This window comes from Engraulis encrasicolus, chromosome 6, assembly GCF_034702125.1.
Source record: "Engraulis encrasicolus isolate BLACKSEA-1 chromosome 6, IST_EnEncr_1.0, whole genome shotgun sequence".
In the NCBI taxonomy this organism is placed as follows: Eukaryota; Metazoa; Chordata; class Actinopteri; order Clupeiformes; family Engraulidae; genus Engraulis; species Engraulis encrasicolus.
The window spans coordinates 32,503,435-32,526,113 of NC_085862.1; the positions used below are offsets into that span (position 1 = coordinate 32,503,435).

Sequence of the window (22,679 nt, forward strand, 5' to 3'; positions counted from 1 at the left end):
CCCACAATATGCTGCACCGTTGAGTGAGATGCCTAAATCTCACTACCTGAGAATCTAGAATTGAAGAATCTAGAATTGTCACTGGATAGTATCAATAAAGCCATTCTATTCTATTCTATTTTATTCTATTCTATTCTATTCTATTCTATTCTAACCCAGATCGGATGGCCTCCTTCTGAACCATGTCCCTATGAGCTACTATGTTCCTTCCCAGCACCTATACGTTTTCATGGGCCTTTGGCCAGCCATTGGCTATTTTTCACTCTATGATGTCGGCTAAAGGAATCTAAAGGGCTAAGCACCTCACTGACAGACGTGTAGCAGCTAACGGAGGTCTGGTGGTAGCAGTAGCAGTACTGCAGCAGTAGCGCCGGTAGCTGACTGATTAGCATGAGACTCAGAGAGACAATAGGAGAGAAAGCGGAGCTGTCCACTCCACAGGACACACACGCTTAAACTTGATGGACAGGCAGCAGAAACACACTGCGGTGTCACGTGTGTCCCGTAGGTGGACAGGAGCAATAACTTATGACTAAAGGGATAGCAAGCAGGAAAATGTCTGAGCATGTACTGCACTGTAATCTCTCATAAGGAATGGACTACCAAAAGCCAAAGCCAACACTGCCCTTGGCATTCTCTATCTCTCCCTCTTTCTGTCTCTTTTTCATGCCTCCATCACATTCTCTCTTTTTTTCTTTCTCACATGGACTGAAAATCATAGGTGTGTGCTTTTAAGTATGTTACAGTAGTTCTCAAACTTTTCTGAACAAATGCCCCCTTGACCTCATTATAAGCCTTCCAACGTCCCCTTGACCTCATCATAAGATCTCTCTCTCTCTCTCTCTCTCTCTCTCTCTCTCTCTCTCTCTCTCTCTCTCTCTCTCTCTCTCTCTCTCTCACACACACACACACACACACACACACACACACACACACACACACACACACACACACACACACACACACACACACACACACACACACACACACACACATACACACACACAAACACACACACAGGGCCGCTGACAGCTTTTGCTGGGAGCAGAACAAGGTCATCTGAAAGGGCCCCCAATCCAATACATACAACGTAATGGGGACCCAATTCTGGGCCCCCTATCTCCCTGGGCCCAGGACAACACACCTTTTTGCCCACCCCTGTCGGCGGGCCACACACACACACACACACACACACACACACACACACAGACACACAGACACACCTGCACGCACACACATTCCCTTACACAGCACCATGTCTGGCAGCCTAGTGTTGGCCTAAGCCTTGGCAGAGTTGAGGCATCATCAGCCAGGAATGCTGCGTCTGAAGCGCCCCATCCACCGCCTGGCAAGTGTGAGAAATGTTGGCATGGGAACAGCACCCTTGTTACTGTGAGCAACTGCACTGTACTGTATAGGGCACGTTTAAGAGACGAGACAGGGGGATCTCCCGCAAGGACCTGGCAACACAATCAAAGGGCCTGCCCAGGGGAAATGAGCAATAATAATGGGGAGGAACCATTGAGGGGAATATTATGGGAAGCCAAGCCACACAACACGCATACCAAAGGAATAGGGAAACGCACACAACATGTACTGCACTGTATATACGCACAGGCATGTGCGCTCACTTAGACCCACGCATGGGCACACACACACACACACACACACACACACACACACACACACACACACACACACACACACACACACACACACACACACACACACACACACACACACACACACACACACACACACACACACACACACATTTTCCTCACACTTGTATACATAACTATTACATAGACGCAACTGCATGTTTTCAATGCACATACATACCCCCCCTCCCCCCCTTCACCCGCTACACCACTAAACACAAGAGGTAAAGTAAGCCATTAAAATTACACAAGCACACGAGTGGGAAGAGGAAGTTATGGCTTCCAGGAGGGGCACCTTGGTAACCTTTTGTGTTTGGAGAACATTCCCATGCGTCAACAAGGGCCAGCAATGTGCTGAAAAAGTTATCTCGAAATGAAACACACCCACGTCTCAAACGCGCACACACATATGCATGCACGGACGCATATACACACACACACACACACACACAGACACATTCTCACTTTGTCCCTCTCACATACATTCATACACGCATTCTTAGTCTCCATATCACATACAAACACAGCCACACATTCTTTAACACAAACACACAGAGTACACACATACGCGTACGTACACACACACACACACACACACACACACACACACACACACACACACACACACACACACACACACACACACACACACACACACACACACACACACACACACACACACACACACACACACACACACACACACACACACACACACACACACACAGTCCAAATGTATCTGGAGTTTGTGGTATCTCGGTCGATAAGCTTTTCCTCCGTTTGCTGACAGCCAATGGGGCATAATGGAGATTTGCACTCCTCCAATGCACTCTAAGCACCGACAGAAACATTTATGGACCATTTACAAACCAGACTATGATGCCATAAAACAACAAATAAAGAAAACTATCGATATGTGGACAGTAGATTAGGGAGATTTATCGTTAACAACGTTCTGCACCGTCGTAGGGGAAAAATACCCCCAAGAGAGAGTTTGCTATAGTACACTGTGAGTGTGAAATTAGTTCTACATTATATTGTATCTGATAAGAGTGTATTACATTAATACACGAACGCTTAAAAAACTCTAGGATGTATGATATCCACGTGTCCATGTGTTAAAGGACTTTATGACTCCTTTAGGTCTGATGTTCACATGAACATCATACGAAACATTTTGTACTCTATAGCAGACAGAAAAAAATCTTCATATCTACACTCATACTATGCGCACACACACACTCGTGCGCGCGCACAGTCACACACACACACAAACCTCATGCACCCACTTTCACAAAGATTTACATGCACAAACACATATGCACCACTCATACGCACATTCCTTCATACACCAGACATTTAAAGAAATACAGATGGCACACGCACGCACACACACACACACACACACACACACACACACACACACACACACACACGCACACAGACACACGCACACAGACACACGCACACACACGCACACAGACACACACACACACACACACACACACACACACACACACACACACACACACACTACATATACCACTACAAGCGCACACCAATCTGATTACCTCCTATCTTCGCATGCGCCTGCTGCGAGTGAGACCCCACTTGGCCTGGCTACGCATTCCCTTCCCGGCATAAAATGCGTACCGGCGTCTCCGCTCACACAAAAGGGCCTGGGGACAATTAACTCTACCCGCTCCGCTCCGCTCTGCCAAGCCCAATGTTTACACACGGCCTGGGCCCGGGCAAGGCCTGGCCCCCCACACCTGCAAGTGATTGCAGCAGGCAGGTCTGAGTGCAGAGTGCAGTGGGCAAGGGTGATTGGGTAGCGAGACGGGGCATGGAGGAAGAGGGAAGGAGGGGAGCTGAGGGGAGACTGGTCTTGTATTGCACTGTATTGTAATGTCTGTCCTTGTAATGTCAATGTCTGCTGACTTATTTGCATGTGATAGAGAGAAACACAATTTTGATTTCCTTATATAACCGGTGCATACGAAGAAACTGACAATTGACTTGACTTGACTTGATTGGTTGAGGGGCATTGCAGGGGTGGTCACCTCACAGCAGCCATGGCAAAGCTCACCCTTAGAATGGGTTACTGGGGAACTTTGTATTGGGGGCTAAATGTCTTGTTTCTCGCTGTTACGAAAGCACAGTAGATAAAGGATTCTTTCTCTAGGCCAGGGAAGGAGGTTGTTATAGGATTAGTGCAGAGTTTGTTTGGTTGAGGTGGTAGGTTGGTGGGTTGAGCGACAGTAGTAGTCACCACACAGTGTAGCTCAGATTAGAATGTAGTACGGGAGAGGCTTTGTCTTGGGTGCAAAATATCTTCAGTTTTTTTGCTAAGATACTAAGAAAGTAGATAAAGGATTGTTCTTCTGCCCGCTCTGCCAATCCCAATGTTTACACACAACCTCAGCAAAGACCCCCCCCAGCACCACACCTGCATGTGATTGGTCTGGGCATGACTAAGTGCCTAGTGGGCAGGGGGTAGCTGGGTGGCCAAACGGGGGCCCTGGATGGTGAGTGGTGAGGGGGAGGAAGTGCTGAGGATTGGTAGTGAGGAGGAAGTAGTTTGGTTGGTTGAGGGAGCACGATAACTCGATCCAGAAGGGGAAGCCGTGGCCAAATGTTTAGAGAGTTGGTCAGAGGGTTGCAAGTTTGAATCCCGTACCAGTAGGATTCCCATATCTCATCCATAGCTTGAAGTGCACTTGAGCAAGGCACCTAACCACACATTGTTTAAGGAAAGATAGCCAGTATCCTGAATAATTAATAACTTATTTGAGAACTTAAAATCACTATGGATAAAAGAGTCAGCTAAGAGTAACCTAATGTAAAAAGGCTTTGTCTCTGGGGCAAACCAGCCAAATTGGCGAGTAGATGTTAATCTTACCAGCCAAAGTAGTATGACAAAGTGAATGGTGTTTTCTTAGTTTCCGAGCTCATGTGAAAACGACGCTTTGGCATTGTAGGGTAGACATCCCCGACTCTGAGTCATTATTTATCCTTGCCATTTATCTGTCACTCTCTCAGTGTCACGAGGCTGAGAGCTGTGTCTAAGGGGGGGCCCTCCTTCCATCTATATGCGACACACACTTGACAGGTGGGAGTGGCTTGCCACCCACCGGCGCCATGGTGACAAATAGTGACTCTAATAGCAATGCAGACAGAGTGCCTCATCCCGTCTCATACTGATGATGTCACTTGGCACCTTTCACGGAGGTGTCTAGCCAGCCTTTGTGACCGTTGATAAATTTAGGGATTGCGTGTGGTGTGTGTGTGTGTGTGTGTGTGTGTGTGTGTGTGTGTGTGTGTGTGTGTGTGTGTGTGTGTGTGTGTGTGTGTGTGTGTGTGTGTGTGTGTGTGTGTGTGTGTGTGACCTGCAACTGAGGCAAGAGAGAAAGCAGGGGAGCTCAGTGCTGTGGAATCGGCATGTTTATGCACCAGCATGGGTCACTACCTTCCACTGGGGAGCTGGAGCCGACTGCACCACATTAACTGTCTCCCAGTCTCCATTTTTACACATTGCCATGGCGGAAACTGGAGCCCTGGGATCACAGAGGTGCAACCTGGAGCCACAGAGTGACGGAGTGACACTCAGAGTCACGCTATAGGATAAGGAGTCGGACAAAGTAGGCTGAAGGAATGAGGAATTAATCGAATGAGAAAATTAATCAAATCCATCAATCGAAACCATCAATTTCTTCAATTCCTTCTGGATGATTGAAATACACTCTTACCCTGCTGTACTATTAATGGTCAATCATGAAGGAATTGACCACTAACCGTTGATCATCATTACTCTTGACATCATTTTTTTTTATCTTGTAAACTCTTTTTTATACTCCTATGCATTCCAATGTGTGTGTTCATGTGTTGTTCTTTGAAAGCACGCCACCACATGGGACAGGGTTGTTGATATACAGTCTCAAAAGTCAAACAGGCTAGGCCTCTGCATTGTCTGCGTCTGACGCCAAGTGTACAAAGACCAAAAACCAGGAGTGTCTTGGTCTCTCTTAGTAATAGTAAGTCATTGTCTGTTGCTGGATTGGTCTGTTATGCGCAACTGATTCAGCATGCTGGAACAAAACTCACAAGCGAGTCTTGAATGGATCATTACTCGGATAAACAGAGACTCGACTGTCCACAAACACTGGATCACTTGTAAATGCACAAACAGACGGCAGCTGCAATTGGCCCAAAAAGAAAAACATTGGATTGAAATTGTGTGGATTGCGTCATGAGGAAAGAACGGGGTGTTTTCGAAAACATTCATACAATTGAGAGTGCGATTTACCAGGGCAAGAATGCTGCATTTCGGGGGGGCGGGAAGAATGAAAGTCTTATTCGGAAGCAGGTAAATGTTTCAAGAGGGAAACCTGTTACCGGCAATGCTTGTTAACACCCGAACTGAGGCTCCTGTGTTAGCCTACTTGGGGCCTGCATTACAGCCTGTTATGCACAACTGATTTACCACTTGTTGCAACAAACTCAGGTAAATGTGAGTGAATGCCTTATTATCCTATCAAAATGCACAATACTACAGACTACAATTGTATGGACGAAAAAAGAAAACACATGTCAACAATGTGTCTGGCATGTTATTTTGCAGAGAAATTTTATTCCAGGCATGAAACTAGGGTAGGTTTTTTTTGCCAAACATTCACTCAGAACAAAAAACAATCACACATTGAACTGTTTTTGAGACCAAAATGGTTTTAGCACCTACATTTCACAACAACTGTAAGTAACAGATACTGCACTTGATATTGAGTTTTTATTGGATCCATGCATCTTATATATTTCGTCTATCACATACATGTGATGTAAGACACTGTCCCACTTTCTGTAAAATCTAATCTCCCTACAAAAGCTATATAATACCCATGACCGACACATTGCACAATGAATTCTGAAGTAACAAGATCTTGCTGCCTTTCCCAATCTTTCCGCCTTGAGTAAACTGTGTTTTGACGCTGTGTTGGCGTCGCAGTATCATATATAGTATACTGTTAGAGAGAGCGTGGAACACGAACGCGGTGTGAAGCACGTCCCATAACAAGAGCAGGGCGCCTGAGTTACATCATCTCCCTTCTCCAGCAGGGGTGTTGGGTGGCTGTTCACAGGCAGGTCTGGTATACTTGGAAAAGACACAGTTTCACTTGACAGCCTTGTGGACAAGCACTTGTTACACTGTGAGGGAGGAAGAAAACTGATCCCATACTGACACCTACTGGTCAGACACAGTTGAAGAAAGTTTGGGGAAAAAGAAGCAAGAATCCATCCAGTGTTTTAAAGGTGCACTGTGTAATATTTTTTAGCTGATTTAGTTTAGTTGTAGCGAATTCTAGTATTCATTATGACTGGGAAAACTGCACATTTCATTCATGAAAATGTGGATCTTCTCCATATCCGCCATTTTGAATTTTCAGAAATAGATATTTTTTATAAGCAAAACTTAGTCGCAATAACTACTCTGGCCACCATCCTACATAGTGCCCCTTTACGTAAGTGGCAAAAAGTAAGTGCCGTTAGTTACTGTTAAAATGCAGTACTATATACAGGTATTAGGCTACTTAAAAGGTCGCTGTACTCTAGAGGCCAAAGTGGAGAAGTGCCGGTGCTCTGTACCCACACATCACACAGGAACTTATTACTTAAGTAAGTAAACTTAAGTTTACTAGTTCTGGTTCTATGACAAACATGTCTATGCTTCTGTACATGGACAGACTGATGAGAATGGTGCTGCTGATATAAAAAGAAATATGACGAAAGATATAAAACACAGATGATGATCCAAAAACACCTCTGGTCTAGCAAAGAGGGTTGATCACATGCGTCTAAAAGTAGCTGTCATTTATATTATCGTGCTGATGTCAACAACCGTTCATAGTCTTAATAGTGGGGATTACACATACTCATGGCAATAAAGTTATATTATTTGTAGTAGGGATTTGTAAGCAATCACCCTGTCTGAACACACTCTGGCATGTGACATCCACATCACTCACGCACGCACGCACGCACGCACGCACGCACGCACGCACGCACGCACGCACGCACGCACACACACACACACACACACACACACACACACACACACACACACACACACACACACAAGCATGTGCACGCTTGCACACATTTTCTCATATCCCTCATTCATTCTCATTTTGGTTTATTTTGGTTACATAAATCTTTCAGGGGTAAAGCCCCCAAACTGAAGTACACAATATGGAACAAACAGCGAAAATTGTGAAACAAATAAATAAACAAACTTGTAAGCAATGGAATTAAGGAGTAAGTATGTTTACTAAACAACTATAGCGTCTCCCCGTCTCCCCGTCTGTCTGTCTGTCTGTCTGTCTGTCTGTCTGTCTCTCTCTCTCTCTCTCTCTCTCTCTCTCTCTCTCTCTCTCTCTCTCTCTCTCTCTCTCTCTCTCTCTCTCTCTCATTCCACTGTCCAAATTGTTTCAGCCTCACTGTCTCCTTTCTCTCCCCTGCACTCCACACCTCTAGGCTTCTCCTTACCTCCCTGCATGCTCCCCAAAAAGGTGTGGAGAGGTTCGGAGCATAGTGTGCTGTGGCGTGACGCGCGGTGGAAAGTGCCGACTCATGGCATGGTTGGCGTGCCTAAGGGCTGGCTCCTCCAGGCCTGGGCTCTATTTATACTAAGAAGGAGGAAGAGGCCCTGTTACACCACTATACACAGGAGCACACACACACAAACACACAAGCACACACACGCGGGCGCGCACACACACGGGCACACACACACACACCCACACACACACACACACACACACACACACACACACACACACACACACACACACACACACACACACACACACACACACACACACACACACACACACACACACGTGCCCTCAGTGGCCACCTTCTGTCTCTCCGACCTCTGTGTTACACAACCAGAGCCACACAGCCCATGGAAATGCCTCCCACAGTGAGTTCTCTCCTCTCCTCAGGATCTCATCATGGCTCTATAAGTCTGTCATTAACTTCCCTCACCCTGTTTTTTACTTTCCCCCCTCTCTCTCTCTCTCTCTCTCTCTCTCTCTCTCTCTCTCTCTCTCTCTCTCTCTCTCTCTCTCTCTCTCTCTCTCTCTAACTCACTTTACTATACCTTTCTCTCGTCCTCCTGTCCACCATTGCATGTCTCATGTCATGCAATAGTATCAGACAAAAGACGAAAACACTAATGTTTGGAACTTAATCCACTGCCACTGAGGTTTGCAATAAGGTCCCATTCTTCAGGTTTCCTGACCAGTTGAGGCAGTCAAGTCTTAGTCAGTGAAGATATACGTACCACTATAGTAGCTCTACAAGCCTGACCTGCACTGCAACCCAAACCTAGCCTCCCATGTCAGTCTGGCGCCTGACAGCTTTCGCTTGGCCCAGGACAAAAGTAATATGAAAGGGCCCCCTATATATACAATGTAATGGGGACCCAATTCTTGACCCCCTATCTCCCTGGGCCCGGGTCAACATACCCCTTTCTCCCCCCCCTCCCATGTCAGGATGGCGCCTCAGACATTACAAATCCAATTGGGGCCTCTGGAGACTGCTAAAGACTAAGCGACACACAAGTTGTCCAATAATGGAAATTACAACTGTTTCTATCTCTGCAAGCAAGCTACGTTGTTAGTCTGAAAGTGGCTAAAAGCAGAAAGGTCTAGTTCTACTCATGCCATGCAAGTGATTCGTTGAAAATAAAGGCCTCTACCTGAAGAACGTAATGGTCAATAGACCATGATCCAATAAATACTTTTAATGACGTTAATCACAACCTTTCCGTTTTTTTAAATGTGTTTTTTTCTCTTCATCTGATTGTTCACTTCTTGGTTGCACATATACGGAGTATATACACAAGTGGACTCTCACCTTTTCCACCTTTAATCACAAATTATTGAGTTTATTTCTTCACACAGAAGCACAGGGCATGTATGTTACAGGTGTGCGCACAGTATCTCATTTTATTTATGCTCTAAAAACCCAAAGCAGCTGAGTTGAGATTACGAGCCTCACTGAAGGAAATGACTGTGGGCCCAGGGGAGGGAGGCTAAAGAAGCATGATGTTTGAGTGCCTTGATTAGTATACCAGCTCACCAAAACCTACAGCATAGTCTGGTTTCCTGCTGTGGCCGCTGCAAGGTCTGCATGGAGAGTGTGGCTGGCCACATCAATACACACACACACACAAAACACACACACACACACACACACACACACACACACACACACACACACACCGCGTACAACCCGCTAATTTCCACTTCCTCAATGTATATTTACACACATGTCCTGGTCCACGCTGTCTTTTATGGTGTGTATATATTAGGGAAACAGCTGCCTCCATTATATGGATAATGTGGCGTAAGTGTGTGGAGAGACACCTTATGTGAAAGCACACTAATCCATTCACTGTTCCTAAGACATTTATTTTAGCTTATTAGCCCTGTTGTTGGAGTGATCCACTCCATTACATTTCCAGGCGTTTGCGGATTGCGGGTGTCAACTGCAGGCCGATTGCGGAACCGGGTGGCGACTGCAGGTCGGTGCAGGTGGACCACACAGCCTGTGTGCATTCCAATATGCGACCTTGTGTCCTCCACTTGTGCTTGTGGCCTCGCCCCGTCTCCTGGCCCCTCCTCCGTGGAGAAAACTAAGTTTCCCCGTTGTCAGCCTAGCCAACACATTTTTTGGGGGACTATTCTTCATTCACCATCCAGTTTGCAAATGAGATAATGACTTTACAATTGAGCTAGCTAGATTTGCGAGATATTGAAATATAATGCTGTTGTCAGTGATGTCATCATGACATATTACTTCCTGGTTCGAGGCCACGAGCACAAGTGGAGGATGCAAGGCTGCATATTGGAACACACCCCCTATCTGGCCTGCTTTGAGATTAGCATTCGATGCTATGAACACTAGCATTTCACGTGGCTACACCTACACGGTCAAAAATACAGTGCTAATTCAACACTTAGAGTGTACACTTTGACCTAATGCACTCTAGAAGGTGTTAAATCGACTCTCTAAGTCAGGGGTGGGCAATTATTTCGGCTTAAAGGCCACATTGGATGTAGAATATTGACTGATAATACATATTGTACGCTGACATAACTTGTCAGCTTTGCCATTTCTGTACATTATAATGGTCTGTATTTCGATGTAGCCTACGTCGTTGGTTAATCTTCAGTTCGCAAGACCCCTGTTTTAGGTAGCCATTTTAAGAATGTTGAGTGACCGTATGAATTTGGATTTAAAAGTTCTTGTAAAGGCTCAGCGAGCCACATGAAATGGCTCACATGTGGCTCGCATGTGGCCCCCGGGCCTGAGTTTGCCCACCTCTGCTCTAAGTGTTGAATTAACACTGCATATTTATGACTGTGTACGGTCCTGACAATGTGTTTTATGGCTAGCACTCAGCTGTACCCTTGCGCAGCTCCCTACAGCCCTCCTTTCCTCCAAAGCTGATTAGCTTTATCTCAATGCGCTGGTGTCTGTTTAATGCCACTCTCGGCTCTTTATCTAGCAGTTGCGTGCATACACTGACATCCGAACGCTGTACCGCAACGGTATGGGCAGCAATGCTATCTAAAAATGTTACAGCTTGGGATAGATAGGCCAAATGCTTACATGCAGTCAAGTCTTCATGCTAAAAAGTGCTGGAGACAAATGACTTGATAGTCATGAATGTATAGTGTGGGTGCGTATTTCCAGTCACAATAACAGGGGCTTTAGAAAGTATCGGAAGCTAGTACAATGTCCAGTGTTCCGTGTCTGTCAACACCTGACAGGGCATTGAGTAATTTATGCAAGAGGTCGACAGATTCGAATCTCAAGGGCCCATCTAGAGACGCTGATAGCGGATAGCCTGACGGTAGCCTGACACACGCAGGCAGCTTACGCTTGGACTTGTTGATTCAATATGACCACGGCCCATCTGGAGAGGTCTTCATTGTGACTTTGGTGTCAGTTCGTATGCAGGGGTAGTGGTGGGTGTCGGCAGGGGCGGATCTAGCTATATGGGCCCTAGGCAAAATAAAAACATGGGGCCCGCAAAAGTCATTCTTTAAACATGTCACCAATTGGCATAGAAGGAGCGAGGATGCTATTTTAGTGTTTTTAGGTGACAAATTAAGATCAGGCCTACTTTTTTGTGCGAGCCTGGTATGACAGTTGGGTACCCCTCTGGAGGGCAGATTTGGTCGGGGCTCTAGGCACTTGCCTAGGTTTGACTAATGGTAAGTCCGCCTCTGGGTGCTGGTGGCGGCCATTTTGAAAGCCACTTTGAAAGGCCCACATGGGAGAGCCAGTCACCTCCTTGAAGGAATGCAACCTGGCCCATGCCCAGAGCCAAAGCAGGCTCTGCCTTGCTGCCTTGCGACCGTGGCTCTAAATATAGGGTGTGGTTGAGACCGGGCTCTCCCGTATTAGAAGGAAGAGAAAAAAAACACCAGACCAGAGTCGAGTCGATCTCCTCTCAGATCACGTTCACTTATTTACCACCACAGAAGCGCCAGTGACCTCCCTCTCCATCATTCAGGACATGTTCAGGACATATTAAGCAACCCCTTAAATCTTCCAATGCTGCTCGGGGACGTCAACAAATGTAAAAAAGTGAGGAGACATTTATACTGGCTACTGAGAGCTAATGGAAGTTAGCCAAAACGTTGCTCACATCAACAACAGGTAGGCATTTCAGAGTGGAGAGCCAGATAGTGGAGAGCTTAGACATCAACACATCTCTCACACACATTGTGCATATTTTAAAAAAATGCGGACGATAACTAAGCAGCGATGTCTCAGTGATGTCCGCAAAGCAACCAACCCACAACAGGGCTTCTTTATTAAGGCTCTTTTCCACTGCCGGTTTTCTGGTAGGCATACAGCTCGACACAGTGCGACTCGGCCGCCATTTTTTGCTATTTGATTCAGTTGTGTCTTGCCCAATCGGAAAGCAAAATATGGCGGCCGAGTCACGCTGTGTCGAGCTGTAGGCCTACCAGAAAACCGGCAGTGGAAAAGAGTCTTATACCAAACACATTTTCAGTCTCGCACAAGCCATGGCTACAGTTTTCCAATCTTGCCATAATTTGGTAACATTTCAGGTATTTCATATCTTGCCCCCCCATGTTACATGTGCAGCAGGAGCAAGATCCCACACCCAACATCACCAGTACTGTGCATCCAGGTCCCAGTTATATTTTCCAGCATTGCTGGTGTGTCATAACAACTCCATTGGCTACTCTGCACAGTAGAGTTAGGCCTATGGCATAATGCTTTTATACAAGGCGAGTATGCTAGAGGGACCTGGCCAGAACATAAAATGAGATCTGTGCGCAAAGGGAAAGTCAGGTGGACTTAATCCAAAACACATACTGTAAGTTAGGGTCTGTATGACTGTAAGTCATTGAAGTTTTTTAGTAGCAGACATCACGTCATGATGGTACAACAACAGCTAATGCCACTTTTATATAAATTACATTATTTTTTGATTTCTACTGGATTATTTTTTAAAAAACATATTCATTGCACATTTATTACCAATGAATAATTTGTAACACAAAACTGGTATTAGCTGTGGTTGTACCACCTGACATCTGCTACTAAAAAAAGGCCAATGTCCCGTTACTGAACAGTCTATCAAACAAACAATCCTTCAGATTAGAAGTGGTTGGTGTGGGTGACGAGCTAATGTCAAACCACCCATGGATACAGCCAGCTTGCTGCAGTATGCCTTGCTCGAACATGCTTAACTTTGGATGAGGTCACAGTGTTTTCTATACGTCTAAACAGACGTCAGTGTCAGGTCACGTCTCAGTGGGACTACAAAAGTAAGCCTGTTTGTTTACATCTAAAGACGTAGGGGGCTTAAAATAGTAGGGTCATGATGAGTGCAGACATACAGGCTATCCACATCATAGAACAAGTATATGCAACATGCGGGTCGGGGTTTCCTCTGTGAATTTGCTCAGAATTTACAGGGACAGGCTGACATTTCACATACTGTATGCGCCAGGGTTGCCAGATGTGAAACGGTAGAAGTCTAAAACTGTATGTAGATTGTATGTGAAAATCATAGCTGTTCTCTACACCAGCTTATTGTCTTCACAAGAAGTAAAGCCATTCAGCTCATTAAATTCAAACAATGATCTAAGCACTTCCTCAAAAGTCACTATTACACTATTACAGTAATGCCAACATTAAGTATTATACAAGTCTTGAAAGAAGCCATATGTACTGTATGTACAATACCATCCACCTTGACTATCATCATGGCGTGTTGGTAAACATTAATGCCATGAACAGAATAATAAGAGCATTTTACATAACACTATGGCACTATGGCACTATGGACACACTCAAGGACACCACACACCCTGCACACAAACCCTTTTCCCTCCAACCATTAGCCATCCATAATCAATTTCAACGACCCAGTGTAATGTCTCACTTTACTATTCCTTGACAAAAACTAGACTACACTACTACAGCACTACAATATGACTTGGTCATTGCCATTCTGTCAAACAACCAACAAGCTATAACACGGGTCGCATCTTCACACAAGACAGCAATTTGACTTTGACAGGCATTGCGCGCGCAGTCAGTCCATCGCCTACCTGACCAGCGGCAGAGGGTTCCCCCTCACTCTGCACTCCAGCCGGATGGGGCTGCCCTCCGCCACCTCCTGGCTCTTCAGCTTCTGGGTGAACTGAGGGGGCGACACGGGGCCGTCGCTGACCATTACACCCCCATGCTGTTGCTGCTGCTGCTGTTGCTGCTGCTGCTGTTGCTGCTGTTGCGCCTCGGGTATCCCCATCATACCACCACCATCAGCCAACGCCTCTGGTGCCAGGTTCACCTGGCTCCTATGCTGCATACTCTGTTGGACGAGTGAGGAAGAGGAGGTGGACGAAGTGGAGGAGAAGGATGAGGAGGCATTAACTTGCTGCTGCTGCTGCTGCTGCTGCAGTTGCTGCTGCCGGTGGCTTCTGGGAGACAGGTATCCGCTATCGGGCGAGGAGGAGTCCTCTTCTGTCCCTCCTCCACCTCCTCCGCCTCCTCCTCCTACACCACCACCTCCTCCTCCTCCTCCTCCTCCTCCTCCTCCTCCTCCTCCTACTACTCCTCCTCCTACTACTCCTCCACGCGCGGCCGAGCCCTTGAAGATGGAGGAGAGCTCCTCGATGAAGGTGGCGGCGCGGCTGCAGAACTCGGTGGTGGAGGCGGCGCGCTCGCTCAGCTCCAGCCCGCCGTGCACCAGCCGCGGCCGGTCCTGCTTGTACATGGGCGCGATGGCCTTGTGGCACACAAACTTCTCCGCCATGGAGGGCGAGGCGGAGGGCGCTAGTGGGGCTCCGAAGGGCGGCAGGGAGGAGGATGAGGAGTAAGAGGGGGGTTGGCCTACTGGTGCTGCCTGGGTCATCATGTAGGCGGGCCTGCCCAGCAGTGGCGTGTTGTGAGTACTACCACCCGGGCTCCTGGATGTGGTGGTGATGAACTCCGGGGTCTGGATGGTGGTGTGTGAGATGGGGGCCTCGTGCCGGAAGGGAGCCCCCCTGGTGGGTTCTTGGTGTGACACTGGTGCTGGTGGAGGTGGTGGTGGTGGTGGCGGGGGTTGTGGAGGTGCTGGGAGGTGGACCGAGGGGAGGGCCTGGGGCACGGGGTTCGGAGCGGGGCGTGGGGCGGGGGGCTCGGCGTCTTCCGTGTCGCTCATGGCCTCGCGAGCCAAGTCCAGGCTCAGGCTCATCTCGTCCTCGCTAAGGAAAGCCGAGAGCTCGGGGAAGTCGAAGTCACCGTCACCGTCTCCCCCCTCCAGCTCCGCCAGGGAGTCGGGGAAGAGGTCGGACTCCATGAAGCCTGGCATGCCCATCATGCCCATGCCCATGCCCATGCCACCGCCGCCGCCGTCGCATGCCCCCAGAGCGCCAACACTGTCCTTCAGCAGCAGAGAGTGGGGCAGGGGCTCATTGCAGCTCCCGTCCTGCATTCTGCAAAACATTTACAGTCACATCATCAGACACAGATATAGATACAGAGACACAGACAGACAGGGAGAAAGAGAGAGAGACACACACACACACACACACACACACACACACACACACACACACACACACACACACACACACACACACACACACACACACACACACACACACACACACACGGTGAGGAGACATGATGTGGCACAATACAATATATGTCAGGTAGGCACCCCGTAAGTTGTAAGAGTAAGGGCCTATAAAAGGGCACAAACATTTTTGAAAGCTGGCCTGGTACTAGAGCAACCAGGGTGCGATTTGTACGGGGGGATGGGAGGGATTGTTCCCCCTTCTGGTTTTGATATTGTCACTTTTCCTCCTTATTTTCCGACAAAATCGCATCCTGAGAACAACAATACACCACCTTAATCCTGACCTGCTCTTGTGTTCCTAATAAGAACATGAATCCTGGAAAAGAGTACAGTAGCCCAACATGAAAATCATTGGGTGGTGTCAAAACCCCCTTCAGTATACAAAGTATTTTATGACTACAGGCAGGTAGGCATATCAACTTATCAACTCCTTTGCCAAGTTGGACAGGTCATTTGTGTTTATATTAGATGCAGTGTGAAACAGTAGCTTAAAATAGACAGAATAGCCGAACAATGATTAATTGCTCAGTTTAGGGTCAGCAGAGTTCTTCCTTCATTTGCATACAGCTGTTTGTGTGTGTGTGTGTGTGTGTGTGTGTGTGTGTGTGTGTGTGTGTGTGTGTGTGTGTGTGTGTGTGTGTGTGTGTGTGTGTGTGTGTGTGTGTGTGTGTGTGTCCGTGTGGTTGGAAAGCCAGGTGAGCACTGAGGGCACGTGTGTGTGTGTGTATGTGTGTGTGTCTGTGGGTACAGTGAGTACAGTATGTCGGTGTGCTTGTCTATGAGTGTTGATAGGTCTAGCATTGTACACTCCAAATCTATTTTCCCCATGAGAGCAATACAGCACCTGACATCCGTCTATATCGTTGTTATGGCTCATGGTTAACCACATTCATCTCTCAGTCTGCACTGTATTGGACAAACACTGAGGACCTTACTTGTATAAATATCATCATATTCACTTCAACTCCCACCTTCACACATATTCAAAAGGGAAGTCAAACCAGGCGGAGAAATTCAGTGTCGATTTATATTTAGTTCGGTGACTGATACATCAGCTGTTAAAGTAGTAATAAATAACAATGTCATAGTTAATAGCTGTAGTGATGCTGTAATTGTATTCCCCATACATGTGTATTAATACGTATTATATGCACCATAAAGTAGCCCCATATTGCATGCCGTTCCACCAGTGGAACGCTGTAATAGTCATTAAAAAGTTAACAACCATATCACTACACTACTATGACACAACACAAGGCATTTAGTAATGCACTATAACTTGGTCATTGCCATTCTGGTAGCAGCAAATTTATAACGCTGCGTCTTAATGGGACAGTAGGCCTATATGAAAATTCGGATGAGTGCAATGTATAAACAGTGACCTAAATACAAGTGACCGTCTACCCTATGCATAATAATACCCTGTGTATAACTGACCAACAACACACACCGGACATGTGCAGGCAGACACACACACACACAGTTGTCGTATGGTGACTCAGGGGTTGGCATTCTTTTGGGCGCAGCTGCCGGGCATTAGCAAAGGCTTTTCCCCAGGCCTGAGTTGGCACTGGCGGCATTTGTCACTGGGTCCCCTTTCAGCATCTAACCTCCCATCCTCTTCTTTTGTTTGTGGCAACTTGATGTCAGGCAAGACAGTGTTGACGGTAAAAGTTGTAATCAATATCTCGCTAAATCCAAATTAAAAGGTCATTTCCTCTTTTGAAAGTGGGGTTGTTGAATGGGTAAACCCCCCAATAGTTGTTGTACCTAGGCTGAGAGCAGGGAAACTTAATTGTTTTCTCAGCAGATGTGGGGCATCAGTGAAGCCCAAATCCACAAGCAAAAAAAGACACTGGGAGGTTAGGTATTGAAAGGGACCCACTGTACTGCATCAGATGAGAAAAGTCAAAGTTAAAAAAAAAAGAAACAGTTTCCTTCCAACACAGGTAACTTAACTGAGCAACCAGTAGACCAGTCTCTGTCTTACGATCAGCTGACCATGCACTGGTTGGATCAAAGTTAGGGTGGGCTATTTTTGTAAAGCTTTTTTTCAGTAACAACACAGCCTGTCTATCTATCTCATGAGATACAGTGGGATAACCACAGTTAGCTATGCAATATCATATGCTAGTGTTGTACTTACATCATGAATTTACTTTTACTTTTGACATCTCTGTTTATCATCCCAACACCACAGCTACCCTTTCCATCCCATCTCCCTACCTCTTTGAGAGGATCTGAATCACAGTGGCTCGTTCCAATTAAAGAGCCCTTCAAAAGACTGGCTCTTTTTTCCTCCGCCAAGGAGGTAATGTTTTCGGTCTCGTTGGTTTGTCTGTCTGTCTGTTTGTCTGTCTGTCAGCAGGATTACTCAAAAATTCGCAAACTGATTTGGCTGAAACTTTGTGGTGTTGGCCCAAGGAACAAATGATTACATTCTATTGGTGATCCAGAGCATGAAGACGACCCAGGACCCTTTTAAAGATTCTTCACCATTGCTGGCCTATAAATATAGACGACCCTAGTGACCAGAAATTGAATTGCGGGAACTCCACAAAAAGAAGGCAGAAAGACATAGGGTGTAACATAGTCAAATGTTCTATCTCGCAGCTTCCTTGGCGGAGGTCTGCGCTCTCTGAGTGCTTCTAGTTAAATATTTATTCAGTGCTAATAAGATAGCTTTTTAGAAACCACCATTGGTTTATTTTGTCCAAACAGCGACTGACTGTCCTCCTTCACCTAAAGACATTCCCTGCCACTCTGATGCTGAGGCAATCATATTTTTAATCATTGTACAAATGTGACGGTCACATGCTCAAAACGAATGAAAAAAGGAAAAGAACGGCTTCCCAGCTGCAAACGTCACAACACCCCCTCTCAGAGTTCTGCTGCACCACTCTCACAAAACCGTCAACAATGTCGCTGCAGCGGTCTTCAGTTACAAATCGTTCCTTCAAACATGCTACATATATGCATGAGCGTGTTTTTCAGTTGACTCGACTCTGTAGGCCGCCAAAGTGAGGAAAGTAAAAGTGCTACTAGTAATTGTGCCGACAGCATCCTTCACTGGCTGATTCTGACACTAAACTATTCAGCTAGGTAGATGCAGATAGGATAGGATCAGCTTCAAAGCAAAAAATGTGGTCAACTCTATATTCCCTCAGCTTATTCCTACTGCTCCATGTGCCCACATGTTTAAGAAATTATTCAAATATAGGCCCTATGTTCCACAACTCCATGTTCCCACATTTCTGAGTAAACTAAAAGAATGTCCCTTTCTCCCCGCTATGGAACATAGTCTAAATTTGAATAAATATTAAGAAATGTGGGAACATGGAGCAGCAGGAATATGCTGTGGGAACATTGTGCTGTGGGACCAATGGGTCTAAAAAAATAATGTTAAAAGTCTTAGTGACCAGAGACCAATGGGCTGTGGGAGCATTGACACGCTTCCACAAATAACACTTGCTTTCGCTGCAGTAACCCAATGGTGCGATTTTCACTTGCTTGAAAATATGTAAAAGGTTTGAAAATTAATAATACTACAATTGCTAAGCCAGTCAGTAATGACGATTTTCAAGATAGATCAAGATAGATCGATTAACCCCAACATAATGGCCATCGCACTCACATCCAGCCAAACCAAAATACAAAGCCAGAGGCACAAACCGGTAGCGGAAATGCTCCATTGGTAAGGGGAAGTACACTTTCACCTTCACTGAGGAAGACTGTTTAGTTTGGACATAGCGGCCATGACTGACATGGCTTGTGTGACATTCCCAACAAAAAGAATTTCAAACAATGCTCTTCTCCCTTGAGTCCCTCAGATCCTTGGTAGCCAACATAAAGGTCCAAGTTAAAGTCTTCAGACAAGCCATCTGTTGTACATTTGCTGGTACAGTACTGAAATGGCAATGATCAAGTTGTAATGTACCACTAAAGACTAATGTTGTCGTAGTGTAGGTAGTAAAGTCTTTTCAGTGGCTAGTAGAATGGCACTGAGGCAGGTATCATTTCAGAAGTTTTATTAACTAAGTCCACAACATTACAGGCATGCAGTTTGCATCCGTGTCCGTAGGCTGACTGACGTACGTGACGTAACCATGTGATTACGACATCATTCTACATCCCTCTTCTTTAGTATAGAACCATGGTAGGCAAAACATGACATTCCTGCAAAAGGGATTCTACCCTGATGAATTAAACCATTAGCAAAATAGCTTTCAATAACCCCAAGTAAGAGATGTGATTTCGAATGAACTAAAGTTTGGTTTACAGGCCACTTATCAAACATAAGCTATCCAAAACAACACAGGCTAGTATGAATACACCAGTGTAATTGAATAACACCAAACAGAACCTGTAAAAGGAGAACAGAATAGCATTAGTATAAAAACACAAATGTCATCGACTGACACAAAGCAGAATCTGTGTAGGGACACAACAGAATTGCTTTTTTTTTTTTTTTTTTTTTAATTTCTTCTTTTGTCTTTGTTTTTAGTCATTGTACTTGGGGTTAGGCTTTAGGAGCCTGCCAAACCTGGAACGGGCCGGGGAGGGTTGAGTAGCCGTTGGGAGAGACTCCCCGACATGGTCAGGTGTGTGCTCAGTGTGCACAACAGGATGTCTGAGAGGAGATGCGGGGAGACTGGGCACAGTCTCACCACTGGTCCCCTCTAGTGGTGGGTCTGTTGGTGGCTCTTGTTCTGTTGGTGGTGGCTCTGTGACTGGCAGTAGGTGTCGCCGGTTCCTGCGGTATTCCTTGCCTCCTGATTCCACCAGGTATGACCGTGGTTCGGCTGCGACTCTTTTGATGATGCCTATTTTGTCATGTCCTTTCTCCGTTTGCAGGTGTACCACTTGGGAGCTTTGGAGTGGGGAGAGTGGCCGGCTGCCACGGTTGTAGAATCTTTTTTGTGCTTCTCTCTTCTTTGACAGATGGGTGTGGATCAACTCGGCATTCTTTGACTTTGGCTTAAGCAGGTGCTTGCTGATTGGCATATTTGTGCGTGTTTCTCTGGACATGAGTCTTTGCGCAGGTGAGCCCAGCGTGCCATCTCGTGGGATATTTCTGATGCTCAGAAGATTGAGGAACAGGTCGGTGCCGTCCCTCTTTGATGTTTCAGCAACGTTTTGCACTTCGTACGGCCCTTTCTGCCAGTCCGTTTGATTGGTGATACTCAGGACTGCTGGTTACATGATCGAAATCCCAGTGTTTGGCAAAGTCTTTGAATGTTTGGCTTGTGTACTGCGTTCCGGAGTCTGACAACAGCTTGTGGGGAACTCCATGGACAGAGAAGTGGCGTTTCAGCTTGTTAATTACGCACTGTGATGTGATCTTCTTGATAGGATCCAGTTCAAACCATCCTGAATAGGAGTCTACCAGCACAAGGTAGTGCTGGCTGTTCCATTCAAACAGGTCTGTTGCCACTGTTGACCATGGGAGCTCTGGAACAGTGTGTAGCTGCATCGGCTCCTTTTGCTGATGTGGTTTTAGGGCAGTGCAAATGCGGCATGACTGTGCAGATTCGTCAATGTCTCTCACCATTGTAGTCCAGAAAACGATGTTGCGTGCTCGTCTTTTGATCGCCTCAGCACCGGGGTGTCTTTTGTGAAGCAGCGTGAGATATTCCTTGTGCAGTGTTTGTGGAATCACTGTTCTTGTGCCTTTCATTATTATCCCATCTTCTATACATAGCTCATCTCGGAATGGGAAGAAATCTTTCACTGTGTCTGGTACCTGGTGCAACTTATCTGGCCATCCATACTTGATAATGTTGCTCAGGGCCTGCAGGGAGCTGTCTGTTGCTGTGTGTGTGCGTAGTTCTTCCAGACGGCTGGATGAGATGTGCTGCACAGTCATTACCTCAAAATCCTCCAGTTCGGTGGCATGTGAGGCTGTGGTGTTCCTCGGTGCACGTGATAGTGTGTCTGCTACGTGCAGTTCCTTTCCCTTCTTGTAGACCAGCGTGAGGTTGAAGTTGCGTAGTTTCAGCATCATGCATTGTAGACGCGCAGGCGCCATATGAAGGGTTTTTTTCAATATAGAGACCAGGGGCTGGTGATCTGTCTCCACAGTCACTGGCTTTCCATATATGTTGTCGTAAAACTTGAAACAGGTAAAGACGACAGCGAGCAGCTCTTTTTCAATATGTGCATATTTTATTTCTGTTTCAGTGAGCGTGCGAGAGGCATAGGCAACAGGACTGCCATTCTGGAGGCACGCACCACCAAGGCCATACTGCGAAGCGTCACATGTGAGAGTGACTGGTGCTTGAACGTCATAGTAACGCAGCACTGGAGGTGATGTCACGAACTGTTTCAGAGTGTCGAATGCTTTTTGTTGTTGTTCAGTCCAGGTCCACGCTATGTCCTTATGCAGGAGCTGGTGGAGGGGTGCTGCGATGTTGCTGTGGTTTGGAATGAATTTGGCCAGATAATTTATCATACCCAGGAAGCGTTGCAGAGCGGCTTTATCCTGGGGTGGAGGGATGTCTGTGATCGCCTGGATTTTTGTTGGATCTGGTTTCAACCCCTGCTCAGTGAAGATATGGCCAACGTAGCTGACTTCCTTCAGTTGGAATCTGCATTTTTGGGGGTTCAGCCTCAGTTTCACTTTGCGTGCCCTGTCAAGCACTTTTTTTAGGTTCTCGTCATGTTCTTGGAGGTCTCGCCCTCCCACGATGATGTCATCAACTATTATTGCACATGGGAGGCCAGCAAATATTTGCTCCATGGATCTCTGAAAAACCTCTGATGCCGCGTTGAGACCATACGGCATTCTCAGGTAGCGATATCTCCCGAATGGAGTGGCAAAAGTGGTGAGGAATGAC

General features: G+C 46.4%; 1 protein-coding gene across 5 annotated transcripts in view; it reads right to left on the minus strand.

The window, feature by feature from the left end:
* The window catches only part of palld (palladin, cytoskeletal associated protein), a 175,004-nt gene that overhangs the window by 149,316 nt on the left and 3,009 nt on the right, over positions 1-22,679 (minus strand). For all 5 annotated transcript variants that reach the window (XM_063201312.1, XM_063201313.1, XM_063201315.1 and 2 more), the window contains exon 2: positions 14,327-15,697. In XM_063201312.1, coding sequence (XP_063057382.1) covers positions 14,327-15,696 — 1,370 coding nt within the window. In that variant the 5' untranslated portion in view covers position 15,697. The remainder of the gene's footprint in view (positions 1-14,326; positions 15,698-22,679) is intronic.